Here is a 16352-nt window from a genome sequence, read left to right as displayed (position 1 = left end):
ACAACATCGTATTTTGTCAACAATATTGAATTCCATTTTCTTACGCGTTCCTCGTTTGTCGTCACGTTCGTCACGTTGCTTTTTCCGCTCGCTATTAGGTCATTAGTATCAATATCAAATCTTAACTTCATGAAAGCCCACTACGCATGTGGATTGATCCTTTGAGACATCACCTCAAGCGAGCATAATCACTCGTGAGGCGCCATCAGCGTATTTCCTATCATATTACTAGGGGACTCCTCACCCAAGGTGGGTGGTATGTGCCCAAGGCTGGAGACCATTCTCGCGCCATATCGTGGCTACAAACCAGTGGTTCCAGCGATTGCGAGGAAACTACATCAAAACATCCTTGGTACTATCTACATGGACAAGTTTGATGTAGATGCCAATGTTATCTGCAAGAAAAATGGCTTTAGGGAAATATATTGTGCAACATATATATGCAGGTTCAAAGTCAAAGTCAAAGTTCAAGATAAAACAAGGTCAATGTTTTGAAATATACTGATAAATAAACATAGCCACCGAGAGATCGACAGTCATCCAAGGTATCAGGCAGATCCAATGGCATAGACCGCACGATATCTATCTAGATATACCTAGACCGCGTAGGTAGAGACCACCAATCGATCAAAATTACGCATATACATACCAAATATCGTCGCCAGCTGTAGCAACTGTCCCACAGCCGTGATATTACCAACGAAAAACAAATCCTGGTACCGAACGATAGCCTCCACGATGCTCTCAGCCTGTTCGCGCGGGGCCTTCACCGCGCCGGAGCTGGGATAGGCTCCCCGCCCACGAACATGGGAACATACATTAGCCTTGTTCTCGTCTTCGTCTTCGTCCCCGTGGCCATAACATTCTGCAAAACGCGCAATGCCAGGACGCCGTCAAAGAACTCAAAACTCAGCCCGGTGGCGGTGATATTGGCCTCCGCAGTCCCAATATCATGCAACAAACAAGCGAGGAGGAGAGCCGTCAAAGTCCCAGTCTGCAAACGGGGACCGATGGTGTTTGATCGCAAGCCTGGTTTTGTACGCTCGTCGTGAGTGGCTGTATCTCTGTTTAGGGAGGTGCGTGCGTGCATAGGCGTTGATGCGCTGTGCTAGTGGGGTTTCTACGATTGGGGTTGAGGTGACTGGGATTTGGGATTGAGGGTGGGGGGAGGTTGGTGCTGGGTAGGAGGGTGTTGCCATGGGGAGCTCTTAGGCTGAGGTTGGGACGGCGGTGAGGCCATACTTGTTGGTTGGGTTGGACATTTCCTAGTTTTTGAGGCGTTTGGGTTTTGATTGGGTTTGGTGGGTTTGAGAGGTGGCGAGATGGTTGTTGAGATTGATTTGAGCAGAATAAGATGCATTCAGATTCGGTGTTATCTTTTGCTATGTGTTCCATGTGTTACTTTAGGGGCTGACGGAATGTTGGTCTCATGGGAGGTATATCTTGTACTCCGTACAACATAACTATATATGCCCGATTTGGATTTCTAGAGGAACTACGGAGTACACTAGGCCTACTTTATGTGCCCTGTGTATAGGTTTTAAGCTTTTAAAGATTTTGAGCCAGTCTAATCCATTGTACTCCGTACGGAGTACATCAATGTATGCCGTACGATGCTCCGATGCAAGGATCAGATTTATGGTCTGAGTGTGGCTGAGTTCATGTGGTGTGAGCTATAATCTGGAGAGTTACTTGGCATGAGAAATCAGTTGGGATATGCTCTCTAGTCCGTCTATTTCCGGGAATCAGAGTTTGACTTTATATTGTGAAGCAGATCAAAAGGAGAATGAACAAGGAAAAAGCCAGTCTTGCACATGCTACGTCGGACTCCGTCCACGTCGATCATATGGAGTTGTAAATAGGGGACGTCACCACTTTGTCAGTAAAATATTAAGAAGCTCTTAACGTCTGGGCTTTAATGTAATCAATTAAAACAATTAAATCTCTCTTCATTTTATTCAAATTACAACTTGTATATCCGAGTTGCATATATTTTAATTAAGTATTCAATTTTTTCTTTTCTTTTTTTTTCATCTTCCCCCCTATTTGCTGAATCGGGATCTCGGGCATAATCAATGTCTTGGCAAATGAGGCAGTGCAGGCGCTATATAGCTTGGTATTGGTGGTCTTTGCGGGATTTGCTCCTTATTCGTTATTCATTTACCATACAGATGTTGAAGAATTTTCTTGTTGATTTTGTGTAAACAAGAATGTTATACATAGGTAACATGTTCATATTCCTATATGGAGTACATCATCAAACAATATTGTAATCTGCAGAAATACAGTAGGGGCTGTGCTAGCGGATACCCCAAAAGTGGAGAAAATAGAGGCGAAAAAAAGGACAAGTCTAGTACTATCTACCTTAGAGTAGCTAGGTAAGGTACTCCGTACATACTCCGTAAAATAATGAAATCAGGAAGTTCTCGGTCATAAGAGTGGAGAGATGGTTGACGTCTCCAACGGGGGGCAATTACCTTGCCGCTTGCCTCCTATCTTTATTTTACACCTTTACACATCTACACCTCTTCAACCCTTACCTTATTTTCAACCTTGTCTAGGAGTTTAGGAGTTTATGGAGTTCCTGTCATTTTCCCTACACTTTGTTCCCCTTCTCCACTCCATGAACCGCCCATCTATGAACCCGGGTGTATGCCACGCGTGAATCGCGCATTGAATACACACTCCCACAATGTCAGACCCACGCCCAAAAGATGAGCCGGGCCAATCAACCCTGCGCAGAGAGCGCGCGCCGACCATTACCATCGATACCTCGGCCGTGAACTCCCCCGATACTGAACATCCTCCCATCCAAATCCTCTCTGGGGGATCACAGACCTACACCGACAATGCACAGGCCCCCGACACAACCGCACTGCTAAACAATGGCAGTGTCTCTCCCACGGATATGCGGTCCACAGCCTCGATTCGCTCCAATGCCTCCTCCGAAGTTCGTGACCGAGAGAGTCGGCCAACCTCACCCCACAATATCTCATCACCCAAGACGAAGGTGCCGGAGACACATTCAAACTTCCTTTCCGTCCCTGGAACACGCTCCCGAGGTAACTCCTTGGAGTCAGACGAGACCGGCCAATCATCGAGCACCTACGGCGGCGAGACATATGTACCCTCAACATCTCACGAATCAAGGTCTGATTTGGCCAAGAACGCCGCTATACACGATATACACGATGAGGATGCCCTGACCCCTGACCCCGGCCGCGAATCCGAGTTTGAGGTTGAGGACAACAAGTTCGCTTTCTCCCCTGGTCAGCTGAACAAGCTTCTCAACCCGAAGAGTTTTGGCGCCTTCCATGCGCTGGGAGGCCTGCGAGGACTGGAAAAAGGCCTCCGAACTGATGTAAAAAGTGGCCTGAGTGTTGATGAGACAACTCTTGACGGAACAGTCAGCTTTGATGAGGTTCTTTCACCTGCCTCACCTGCCTCATCAAAGAATATACCCAAGTCTGCCTCTCCGAATACCTCGTCACCACCCGCCGCGGAGGGTTCCATCACAACGACAACGCAGGGCGGAGAAGATTTCGTCGACCGCAGACGTATCTTCGGGGATAATAGGCTTCCAGAGAGGAAGTTGAAGACTATCTGGGAGCTTGCATGGATTGCCTACAACGATAAGGTCCTGATCTTATTGACAGTTGCCGCTGTAGTTTCGCTTGCTGTGGGAATTCCTCAATCGCTCCATCCAGCAAATCCTGATGAACCTGGCGTTGAATGGGTCGAAGGTTTGGCTATTCTCGTGGCCATTATTATTGTGGTTACGGTCGGTGCAGCGAATGATTGGCAAAAAGAACGACAGTTTGCGATACTCAACAAAAAGAAAGAGAATCGACAGGTCAAGGTTACTCGATCCGGTCGAACGGAGGAAATTTCTATCCACGACGTCTTAGTTGGCGATCTGATGCTTCTGGAACCTGGTGATATGGTCCCAGTTGATGGAATCTTGATCGAAGGCCACGACCTCAAGTGCGACGAATCTTCGGCTACTGGTGAGTCTGACGTTCTCCGCAAAACACCAGGCGATGACGTGTACCGGACAATCGAGCAACACGAAGACCTGAAGAAGATGGATCCTTTCATTATCTCTGGTGCCAAGGTCTCTGAGGGCGTCGGCACGTTTTTGGTCACTGCTACCGGTATGCACGCTACCTTTGGCCGGACGATGATGTCCCTCCAAGAGGAGGGCGAGACAACGCCTTTGCAAACGAAACTCAACAAATTGGCTGAGTACATTGCCAAACTTGGTCTCGCTTCCGGTTTGTTGCTGTTTGTGGTTCTTTTCATCAAATTTTTGGTTCGTCTAAAGGATATCGATGGTGGCGCGGACGCCAAGGGTCAAGCATTCCTGCAGATTTTCATTGTGGCTGTTACAATTGTCGTCGTCGCAGTACCTGAAGGTTTACCATTGGCTGTCACGCTCGCTCTGGCCTTTGCTACAACACGAATGCTCAAAGACAACAACCTGGTTCGCTACCTCAAAGCTTGCGAGACTATGGGTAACGCTACCACGATTTGCTCTGATAAAACTGGAACCTTGACGGAGAATAAAATGACTGCAGTGGCTGCGACATTGGGTACCACGTCTCGGTTCGGAAAGTATTCTGGTGTCTCGTCTGATGATCAAAGTGAGATCACCGCCTCGGATTTTGTCTCTACTCTATCGCCGTCGGTGAAAGATGTCTTACTACAGTCGATTATCTACAACTCAACCGCATTTGAAGGCGAGATAGATGGAGTTAAGACGTACATTGGATCCAAGACAGAGACTGCCCTCTTGACTTTCGCTAGGGATTACCTCGGAATGGGGGTTCTTGGTGAAGCGAGAGCAAACGGCAAGCTCGCCCAGATGTTCCCATTCGACTCTGCCCGCAAATGCATGGCAGTTGTGATCGAAATGGAGAATGGAAAATACCGAATGCTAGTTAAGGGTGCTGCTGAGATTCTCGCCGCCAAGGCGACCCGTATCGTCCGAGACCCCACTGACTCTCTGTCGGAGGCTCCTATTACCGACGAGAACAAGACTTCACTGGACACCATTATGAACAACTACGCCACCCGCTCTCTCAGATGTATCGCCCTGGTCTACCGTGACTTCGATCAGTGGCCACCTCGTGGGGCTCCTACTGCGGAAACTGATCGTAAACAGGCAGTCTTCGAACCTATCTTTAAAGATATGGTAATGTTGGGAATCTTCGGTATTCAGGACCCTCTCCGAGCAGGTGTTTCCGAGGCAGTGTATACATGTCAACGAGCTGGAGTGTTTGTCAGAATGGTGACTGGTGATAACATTGTAACCGCTAAGGCTATTGCTCAGGAGTGTGGTATCTACACACCTGGCGGTATCGCCATTGAGGGACCCAAATTCCGCAAGCTGAGCACACGCCAAATGAACCAAATCATCCCAAGACTCCAGGTCATCGCCCGCTCCAGCCCCGATGATAAGAAGATCCTGGTCAACCAACTCAAGAAGCTTGGAGAGACTGTTGCTGTCACTGGAGATGGTACCAACGACGCTCAGGCCCTCAAGAATGCCGACGTTGGTTTTGCAATGGGTATCACTGGTACCGAAGTTGCCAAAGAGGCCTCTGACATTATTCTCATGGATGACAACTTCTCCTCTATCGTCAAGGCCATGGCATGGGGTCGCACCGTCTGTGACGCTGTTAAGAAATTCCTTCAGTTCCAAATCACTGTCAACATCACCGCCGTTATCCTTACCTTCGTCTCTGCAGTCGCTAGTGATAGTGAGGACTCAGTACTCAGCGCAGTACAGTTGCTGTGGGTCAATTTGATCATGGACACCTTTGCCGCCCTTGCTTTGGCAACAGACCCTCCTACGCCAACAGTGCTTGACCGCAGACCTGAGTCGAAATCGGATCCGCTCATCACCCTGACAATGTGGAAGATGATCATTGGGCAGTCCATCTATCAGCTGGTTGTCACTTTCGTGCTGAATTTTGCTGGGGATAAGATTTTCTCTTGGGATCACGGCCATCTGCAGACTGTGGTTTTCAACACTTTCGTCTTTATGCAAATTTTCAATCAGTACAACTCCCGTCGTATTGACAACAAGCTCAACATCCTGGAGGGTATTTGGAAGAACCGTTGGTTCATTGGTATTCAGCTCATCATTATTGGAGGTCAAATCTTGATCATCTTTGTTGGTGGCGCTGCTTTCTCCGTCAAGCGTCTTGACCAAGGCTCGCAGTGGGCCGTGAGTCTTGTACTCGGAGCACTCTCCTTGCCAATCGCCGTGGTCATTCGGCTTATTCCGGATGAATTCGCTGCCAAGCTCGTTCCCCACTTCTGGCATCGCAACAAGGGTCCCGAATTGGTCATCTCAGACGAGGACCGCCATTACGAGTGGAATCCCGCTCTGGAAGAAATCCGCGATCAGCTCGCCTTCATCAAGAGTCTCCGTGGCGGTCGTCTGCGACACATCCGCCACAAGCTGCAACACCCTCAGGAACTTCTTCCTCGGTCGCGCAGTGGTTCCCGCTCGCGTGATTCCTCCGCCCCGCCCACGCCGATTGGTGACACTGACAACGACAACGGTAGCCCGACCCCCCAGCCGGCTACCCCGGAGTCTCGCTCCAGACGCAACACACGGTCGCGATCGAACTCGACATTCGGACCCGCCGCTGCTATGGCAGGTATCGTTGCCGGTAGTATTGCCGGATGGTCTCCTATCGAGCGAGGCCACAATGAGCCTGACATCACCTTCCCGACAAACGGTGGCCCTCACAGCGGCCTTGATCGCGAGCAAGGCATTGAGATACACCCGGATACCGCTGCTGATGACCGTATCTTGAACGAGTACTCCGCTACCTCCAAAACTCCCCCGAGCCAGAATCCGGATCTAATTCCGTTCTTTGAGCACGCTCCCCCGGTGGACCGCGCGCCCTCTAGCCGTGGCCGTCGCTCTTTGTCCCAGCGATCGAGGTCGAGTCTCAGTCAATCCCATGTCTAAGCCCATCTCCTTGCCTTTCTTCTACGCCTTTCTTCGACGCCTTTCTTTTTCCTCCCTGATCGTCGGGGTCATCTTTAATTCGCCATGCCCTATTCCCCCGACTCAACTCTACTGCTCTATTCTCGGTGTCTGGAATTGGGTGATCCGGCGCAACGCTGTTGAAAATTAAGCATAGACTCCTCTGTACTTTTGGGTCCATACAATCATTTGCATTTGGGTTCGGTGGCCAGGATGGCTTTTTTTTTTGGATATCTCTCGGCGCATACAAGGGCTCGGTGCCATATAGCATTTTCCTTCTCTCTTCTATTCTCTCACTGTGCCTGACTGTAAAATTCACAAAGATTTTGAAGATACCACTCTTTCCCCTTCTTTCTTTCATTGTAAAATACCCTCTAGACTTACAATGGACATACATTCTACATTCACATCATGTAATGCTTTTTGGAAGGTATTTCCACTGCTTTTCACTTCTGAAGACAGACTTCCAGTCATAACAGAGAAGAGATAACTATACAAAGGTAGGCGGTGTAATTCTGCCGAAAAGTGAGGTTATATTGAACTTGCAGGGTACTCCTTTCGCCCTTCGGGGCATATGGTCAACTGAAAATATACAGAGAAGATTAGCATGGCCCCTGCACTAAGGATGACACGCTTAATCAAAGAGAAGCTACCTATTTTTTTTTTTCCTTAGACGTCCAAATTTGAGGTTATACGATGCGGGTCTTTTTATGGCGTTTTGATTGGTACTACGATATTGAGAAGTCACGTGAGACATTGACCAATAATGTCGGATGTTCGAGCCCCACACTGCGAGAAAGCGGGTCTTTATGTAGGTAATTGGCCAACCAAAGTGGAGTATATTTTACCACTATACCTTGGTTTCTCTCTGGGTTTGATGCTATAGCGAGCTTGAAAGACAGTCATTTTGCCCTTTAGGGTATATGATTTAGAATAAAAATACACAAAGCAGATAGGTGAAGCTGCTGGACTAGGGATGACGTGTCTCAATCAAAGAGAGGCTAGTGGAGCAATGCAAGTAAAGTACTATCAAAAGCATTCAAGCACGATGCCGATAATTACATCAATGTTACATACGGAGAAGATGGTTTGCACATCTTACACCTTTCTTACTATATTCTATATTATGTGGCCAATTCGTCTTCTTATCCTCTTAGCTACAACCCCATCATGGAAGCAGATACTCAAGAAAGGAATAGAAAGACCACCTAACTCTTTTTGACTAGACTGCTTGATCGGCTCCCTTATTCTTGTATCGATATACAACAAAAGGAAAAGCTGGAAGCAGAAGAAAAAGAAAGAAGGAAAAATGACAAGTCATAACTGGCCGCTGTGTTCTCCTACTGGAAGCGAGCTTGACGCGAATATCTCTCTCATCTCGTAACTCGTGGGCAGTATTGTGTTGGCTGCAAGTTCCGCGTATCAACTAGTGGTGATCTCAAGAGAGAGTTTGGGTCACTAGGACACACTCTGCACAGTGTGTACAGTTGGAAAGATCCCAACTTCTTACAAAAGGTCGTTGTGCTCGGCAGAAATTTGGGGGTCACCCTCACTTTCGAGAGGTAGGCAATTTCTGCACATAACAAATTGGCGACGCCGTTATAGATATTGTTAGCTGCTCCTGGGCGGGCTCCATGTTTTGTCAAATGTTGGAGGTTGATGATAGCAGAAAGTGGAGCAGAATGGGGTCCTGAAGGGGGGTGGGTCGTGGCTTCCCTGTCCCACTTGGGCAGTCACGTGTCGAGCGGGTACTCGATGTATATAGAAGCTTATAAGCTAGATGCGCGTTATATTGGTATATTTACTATATATACCAAATAGATAAATCAGAGTAGAAGGACAGTGTAAAATATCTTGCGCTGCCAGCTCTACTGGCTCCTGTCTCGGAGCACGGTTGACCGTGAAGTCTGAGCACATGTATGATGCCGAAGGTAGATAGGGCAAACCCAGGCTCTCACGAGCTTCAAGCGGTAATAATCCGACCTCATTGTGTTTTCGTATATATTTACTGATAACTACTAGTGTAAGGAATGCAGGGTTTGTGAGATTCTTGACAATATGCATGATCAGCTGATGACGATGAGCTTCACAGAAACGCAAAAGCAAGGTAAGAGAGGTGATCATATCAATTCAAACTAGGGTCACTGACGTCCGAAAAAGTGCTCTGGGTCTTCACCGTGCACTTACTGCGCTCGTACTAGCAAGATTTGTGAATTCAGCCCTGCTCCATCCCGAACCCCCTTGACGAGAAGGTAGGCATTCACATAATCCTTTTTTTCGCCACTAGGTTCATATCTCATAGAAACCTTGATGCCGCTGAAGCTCGTTGTTCAGCCTTACTATCTATCATCCAGAGAATCAGCCCCGATCTTGATGTTGAAGGTGCACTGAACGGACCCGTGGGCAGTTTAGACCCATATTCACTGGGATGTTTTAACACACCTCATGGCTTGAATTCAGACATCGAGAGCACGAGATTGCCGGATAGACTCGAGTGGCAAGAATCATGCTTGAATTCTCCCTCTGGACAGCACAAAAGTCCGTTAGATGGAATGGTATCACTACCAGCGGGTGGAACGGAGTTAGGTTATTTGGGTTAGTATACAGAAGCAAAATCAAGCCTAAAATGCCTCTATTGACATATAAAAGGGAATAACTCTGATACCACCATTCTTCGGGCCATCTCGGATTTGATCCCAGAACCCACAAGCCTACTACCTGGCCAACAAGAAAATATGTCGCGCACCAAAATCACTCAGGCTAGCAGCCCTAGGCTATCGATACACCTTGCAAATATAGCCGCTTTGGATAATCTTGTTGATGCATACTTCATGAGGTATAATCACTCATATCCAGTCTTGCATGAAGCAACATTTCGAGAGAAGTACCAACTTCGCCACAAGATCCATCCGCGATCAAGCTGGCATCCAATAATTTTCCTTGTCCTCGCAATTGGTGATTGAATTTTGACAGAAGGTTCAAAGGAAGAGCAATCCGGATATTATACTGCCGCACGATCATGCATGTCAATGCGCATGCTAGAGTCAGGCACACTGCTCAACGTTCAAGCTTTCTTACTGATGGTTAGCTCCCTACGCCGAGATCTATCATTTGCACGTCGCTGATCTAGCTCAAGGACAACTATCTCCAGAAACGAGATGGGCCAAATACAGGATACAACTTCATTGGTATTTCGTATAGGATGGCTCTAGGCCTGGGCCTTCATCGCGAACCCATTGGGGGAGCGGCCGCAGATACCTTGTACAATGAAAGACGAAGGGTAGTATGGTGGATTTTGTATTGCTTCGAGAGTGGCCTTAGCCTGACGACGGGGAGGCCGCTAACTATATCCGACTCTTTTATTGAGACACACTTGCCGCGAAACATCGATGATTCTGTATGTTTTCGCGTGCTCTACGGTGTATTGTTAAAACCATTAACATTATTCTGCAGACTTGCAATTTGGGTCTCATCTACCCCCGCCTATACAACAACCTACGGTCTATTCAGCTACAATCGCTCAGGCGCGACTGGCGTCTATTGGAAATAATGTTTTCCGTGAATTGATTTCTTCCACGAATAAAACATCTTGGGATCTCAAACTCAGCCGCTCTATCAATTGCCAATTCAAAGCATGGAAGTTATCCTTGCCCTCCTACTTTACAGCTCAAGATGTTCCCAGTTGGTTTCGAGGGCCACGTCCTATCATCATTTGGGAAGAACAGAATCTACGAATGATGATGTGGTGGGCAAGTCAGCGCGCGTGCAATCTGCCTTCGGACAGAGAAGAAGCCCAAAGCATGTGTCATTTCGCCGCAGTTGAAACAATTCAGGAGATCACTAACTTGAGACACGACAATCCTGAAATCTTTCACACTGGTCTTAGCTGGTACGCGACGTACTTTCTCTTCCAGGCAACTGTTGTTCTCAGCATCCACCATCTTCGTCCATCTCAGCCCATTGATGCCAGTTTGGTCGAAGCCAGCGAGGAGCTATGGATTTCATCCATCTCGAGAGCTCGGGAGTGTCTAGAATTTCTGAGCAGTCGCAATAAATCTGCAAATCGGTGCCTAGCGGTACTAGATCGAATAAGGGATCGATCCCGATACTCGCAAGCAATCTCAACAGCTCAGTCTGACCGCGAGACTGGCTCCCTGCAATTTGAAGTCCACTCTGTGGGCCCAGAGATGCATTCTGCGCCTTTGGCTATTGATCCTACACTGCAGATGTTCTTCAATAACTCGGCATGGGACAATGATATGTTTGAAGGACTTAGTGGATTTCCTGGCACTGGCGAGGTTGAGCCATTTGATTATCTTCCGATCAACAATGATCCAGGATGGCCAAGGTCTTAGGTTTTTACTGAAACAGTAGTGAATAGAGGTTTCGACTACTCCTGGTTCTAGGTCAGAGAGAGAGATAGAATGGGACAGGTTGAGATCCAGCTTGTGGTTGAGAATGTTGGCAAATTGCAACCAGCGTAAGGTTAATATGTGGACCATTCCATTAAATAGAAGCAGCTCTGACTTGACAAGATATCCACTTAGTACACAGGGAGCTTGTATGCATCCAAATCATAACTAAAGCTATCAATCGATTCCTGGTCATGAACACATTGGAACTTCTTACCGTTCGATGTCCAAAGTGGGCGAAGAGGCCAGCGACACATAGTTTCAATATCACCAGACCCAGCAAGTGTCGCCGGCGCCTTGCCATTCTCAACCCACTCGATGAGAGTCTGCAGAGTTGTCTGTGGCCATGGGGCACCAGGTTGGTACTCGTTAGTGCCACAGTGCCCCACACCGGGAATGAGGAACAGACGATAAAAGTCATCGAGAGCAGCTGCACCTGCAGTGTATGACTTGTTGGGGAACATGACCTCCCTGACCGAGTTCCAGTAACGGACTGAAGAAGCGGTGGGGATTGAATAATCTTGCTCTCCGTGGACATGGATAACTTTTCCACCGGCGGCTTGGAAGTCCGACAAGTCTGGGTATGTTGTCTGGAAGATGTCTCCGTACTTCTTTTGAGAGAGTATCATCCATTCTTTGAGAGTATCATAGGTCACGCCATCCAAAGTGGGAATGTTGGTCTCCTGCAAAAGATCAATGAACAAGCCAATCCACATGCCACCGAGCCCGCTGATGTCAAGCTTCCAGCTGTCGGTAGATGAATCATATGTGCCTTGAAGATCATCAAAAGTTGATCCAGGCTGGTAGCTGAAGTAGACCCGTTTGCCGTCAGAATCGTGAAGACCCTCCCAGAACGCCTTGATGACTTCGATGGCTTTGGCAGATACCTTTCCTGTCTGTGCAGGTGTGGCACCCGCGAAGGCAGAGCCACTGACGGCAGGGCACGAGTAAGAAGCACCCAGGATGGAATCCCAGTTTAGATGCTTCAAACACATATCGGAGCGTGATACAATACCGTCAGTCTTGCCATCCAAGGGATCGCAGCTTGCGACGGTCATGTTCATAATCTTCTCGAGCTCACAGCTGGGCGAGTAGTAGTTGAGGTTTTTCTGGATGACGTTGCCGGTCAAATGGTTGGTTTGCTGTTGTGCCCACCGGAAGGCTGGTGCACCGGCAACTACGCCGTCGAACTGATCGGGGAACCGTTGAACCTGGCTCCATCCCCCACGACCTCCTTCAGAACAACCCTGATAGTAGGAGTAAATCTTTTCGTTGGACGGTACATTGTAAATATTTCTTGTCAACTGTTTGCCTAAAATAGCGAGCTCATGCTGAGCTTGGTAGCCTGTTTCTTATGTTAGCTGGCTCATCAGCTGTGAGTTTGGGAAGTATAAGGTCTCACCAAACATATACGTTGCTTGCCAATTGATAGTTCCATTTTCCAAGAGAGCAACAGAACTAAATTCGGTGGTGAAGCTTCCAAATCCTCCATCGGTTAAACCACCAACGCTTTACACAATGTGTTAGTTAAACTATCCATGCTACCGAAAAGTAAACGAGGGAATGCTTACCCGCCAACGATGACACCAGTAGGGATCGATGAGGATCCTGAATTGATAGCCCAACCACCTCCACCTGTGGAAACATATCTGTTCTTAAACTTCCCTGGAGCTGGGAGCCAGTATTGCACATGAACAATATCCCCGTCAATGCCGTCATGAGAGTAGGCAAAAGTCACATTGCAGTAATCGAAGGTGGAGGTAGGGTAGAAGATACTGCTGGCGGTGAAATTGGTGACAAGACTAGTGGAAATCGAGGAGGGATCAACGGTAACTCCCTGAATAGCATCTATCGGCAACGCCTTCTTCGCATATGCGGTGGTACAGATGTCACTCAGTGAAGTAGTTGTGGCGGCAGCCGAGGCCAGCACAAGAGAATAGGCCCATAGAGAATACCGCATGATGCTCTGCACTCTCTCAACTATTTGAAGGGAGATCTAGAGGAAGCTCAGACAGAGGGAATGGAATCCTTTTATGTATAGCAGTCACAAGCGATCTTAAGACCGGAATAATCTCGGGGGTTCGCACTGGGGTAAATATTATGCCGCTTCTCTCCACAGACCTGTGGGGAAGCTGGGGTAATATTCATCTTTCCACGAATACAAATGATTCTTGGATTCTTCAGGGGAGTCTATTCTAACTTTTCTTCTATCACAAGCTTGCTACTCCACAAATCTCCGCCCCAGGCGTGTCGGATCGGGTGACCCCCGAGGTGTCTAGGTCAGTCCATCTAGCAACGCAGTCAGTACTCCAGTCGTATACTCCCTAGGCTGTTATGATATCACCCAATACACAGAGTATGAAGCTCTGCGAAGAGGATATCTGTCCTATTATCTATTTCGAGTGTTTATGCTCTTTCATTTGTCGAAAATTTGGCAGGATTATGCAGGGTTTATAGTGGATCAGGACTAGAGTAAAAGACCCAACCACATACTAGAAGTGGTCGCTATACACTAGTTCATAAACGGAAGATATCCCCGAGGCCCGAAATTGCAGGCATACTCTACCAGGCTCTCATACCGCATCCCCTCGCCCGAACCCAAACATCCACAATCCGAGAGGTCTCAGTGTCTTGATCCGAATCAACAACAAAATACCACCCATAAAAGGCACCAGTGACACAAGCATGATTTGGGTGCACTTTAACCACTTGTCCAATTCGCAGGGGAATCTTTGCCTGGGACTCACTCTCCCAAGTCACAATCGCATGCTCCTGACTGATCCTCTTAACAACTAATCTCTCCGATGAAGCTTTAGTCACCCCATCCAGTTGCCAAGAAGAAACAACCCCCCAGCCCGAGTAACTCGGACACGGCTCTCGACCCAGTGCGAGCGTCCCTGCAGCCAGGAGTGCCTCGGGCTTTTCTCGCTCGCCATCGTTATACACGCTGCACACTTCGGTAAGCACCGCGATAGCAATTTCATCCTCCAAAAATCCAGCATCAGCGCTAGCATTTGTGGAAAATTGTTGCATGTCCAGGATGGGATAGACGCCAGCATGTAGCTCGACATTTGTCTCGCGAAGCAAAGCCTTGAGCTCCCGCGCTTCCGCGTAGGGAGAGTCATCACGCAGCAAATTCTGGGACGAAACTACCTGCGGCGTGGCACCGACGCTGATGATCAGTTCCCTTTTGGGCAGTAGATGCAAATTTGTCTCCAAGGCATCTTTGCATCCGCGGATCTCACTGATCAAATGACCCATCGCTTGCTCGGGGGTTGTCCCACTATAACTCAGACTGCTGTGTGAGTACAACCCGAGGAGTCTTGCCCCGCCTATTTCCTCTGCGGAGGCAAGTTTCTCGAGTAGGCCGTTCTTGTTGAGGGATACGGGCGGCAAGCCGGCGCGGTGGTAGCCCGTGTCAACCTTGACAAAGACACAGGTTGGATGTCCTGCTAGAGAAGATAGTTTCTCCAGGTATGGGAGTTGATCTGGGTGGTCGATCATCACAGTGATGCTGTTCTCGCCTAGCTCGCGGGCTGCCTTGGCTAGGAGTGGAACCTGTGATGGGACGAGGGGGATGCCGTAGAGAATGTTAATTTTGCGGCCTTTTTGTTTCAGATTCTGAAGCAGTGGGATCATCATCTCGATCTCCATGACGGTAGAGGCTATGAAATTGGCCTCAGTGCTGTCGCCGACTTGGAGCTTGGCGATTTCGGGTGTCTGATGTTCGTAAGTTGAGTTTAATCGCACAGAGAATGTGGTACTTGAGGTCTCTTACCTTGTGAGATTTAACATGAACTCTGAATCCGACACCAAGCGTTTTGATTGTGCGCAGCATTGTCTCGCAGTGTCGTCGGATGATTGCTACGTCGAGGACGGCGGCTGGTTTGGGTACATCACTGATATCCTTGCCGATGTAGAACTGCTGCAGGTCTTCCTGAGAGGGGGTTATGGATGCCATTTTGAATTACGCAGCAGGTTACTAGGAATTATGAAATGGAAGTTGGATATTTGTATTCTCCCCTCGTTTTGCACCCCAATAAGAAATGTGGGGCGGAGGATGTCAAGTCCGACTGCGCCGTCCACCAACATCCACCCTCTATTATCCCTGTCCTCCCTTAGATATTCTCTGAGTTCACTCCTCCATTTCTCCAAATCCAATTGGTGTAGCCTCGGCCTTAGACCTGACTACTGCTGCCATTTCCCTCCTGGTTCGAGTTCTCCGTGTCTAAGTCATCATTAGAGACGAAGGCTCTGGTGTCAATTGGGTGGACTGGAAGATATGATACCTGAAGTTCGCACAATACAAAATTGTGCCGCAGCCACAGGTTGAACTCTGTGGCGAACAGAGCTAGTGACCATCCCACTCCGGAGCACGTATTCAATGCTCGATCGCCGCATCAGGTGGGATGCTTGCATAGCCCCCAAAGCTGCGACCCACTGACTGTAGGTACGAACAATACCTATCTCAGGCTGGAGGCTTTGGATATCATTCGGGCCGATCTGGGCAGCGTCCAAAGCAAGGCGTTCGGAGAGAGAAGGTATCTGGTAGTGGATCTCATCAAGATACGGATCGTACTGAAAGTGGGCTTCTAGGTCAGCAAGGAACGCAGGGAAGTCCATGAAGATGGCCCCATTGGTCCCATTGGGGGGGATGAAGTAGGTGCCAGTCCAAAAAATGGCCGCGTCGTTTCTGTTCGCAGGTCGGCGCACGACGATCATGCCATCGCGGATTCTAGGTCGGAAGATGGACGGCGGGGAAGTCTGAACTTGGTCGGTGGAAGCCATTTTAAGCTCAGTATCGATGAGGATGCTGTGAAGGTCAAAGGAAATCCAACTGAAGCAGAAGTCAAACGAGATAAGCAAGCAGGTAAAGCTCGGATTGAGGGGCAGTCAAAACAAACTGGGATCAGAACGATGGTCCTCGAGTTCTG

At 48.4% G+C, this 16352-nt stretch overlaps 3 protein-coding genes across 3 annotated transcripts; 2 read left to right on the top strand and 1 right to left on the bottom strand.

Annotated features, from left to right (window-relative positions):
* Positions 1-2692: 2692 nt before the first annotated feature.
* On the top strand, positions 2693-6988 carry pmcA (putative P-type calcium ATPase; the record flags this gene model as incomplete). The annotated part of the gene is made up of 1 exon (XM_016740022.1): positions 2693-6988. One exon carries the CDS (start codon positions 2693-2695, stop codon positions 6986-6988), a length of 4296 nt encoding a protein of 1431 aa, XP_016593669.1.
* A 3818-nt stretch (positions 6989-10806) lies between these two features.
* PEX2_027460 (putative C6 transcription factor) lies at positions 10807-11361 on the top strand (the record flags this gene model as incomplete). The annotated part of the gene is made up of 1 exon (XM_016740021.1): positions 10807-11361. One exon carries the CDS (start codon positions 10807-10809, stop codon positions 11359-11361), a length of 555 nt encoding a protein of 184 aa, XP_016593668.1.
* Positions 11362-11549: 188 nt separating this feature from the next.
* PEX2_027450 (Tannase/feruloyl esterase) lies at positions 11550-16206 on the bottom strand (the record flags this gene model as incomplete). Its single annotated transcript, XM_016740020.1, has 6 exons — positions 11550-12763; positions 12821-12927; positions 12990-13398; positions 13998-15138; positions 15197-15355; positions 15721-16206. The coding sequence occupies 6 exons, from the start codon at positions 16204-16206 to the stop codon at positions 11550-11552; spliced, it is 3516 nt and encodes a 1171-aa protein (XP_016593667.1).
* Positions 16207-16352: the final 146 nt, after the last annotated feature.

Source organism: Penicillium expansum (genome assembly GCF_000769745.1).
Source record: "Penicillium expansum strain MD-8 chromosome Unknown contig70, whole genome shotgun sequence".
In the NCBI taxonomy this organism is placed as follows: Eukaryota; Fungi; Ascomycota; class Eurotiomycetes; order Eurotiales; family Aspergillaceae; genus Penicillium; species Penicillium expansum.
Note: the sequence above shows the minus strand (reverse complement) of the source record. Positions and strands in the feature narration are given on the sequence as shown.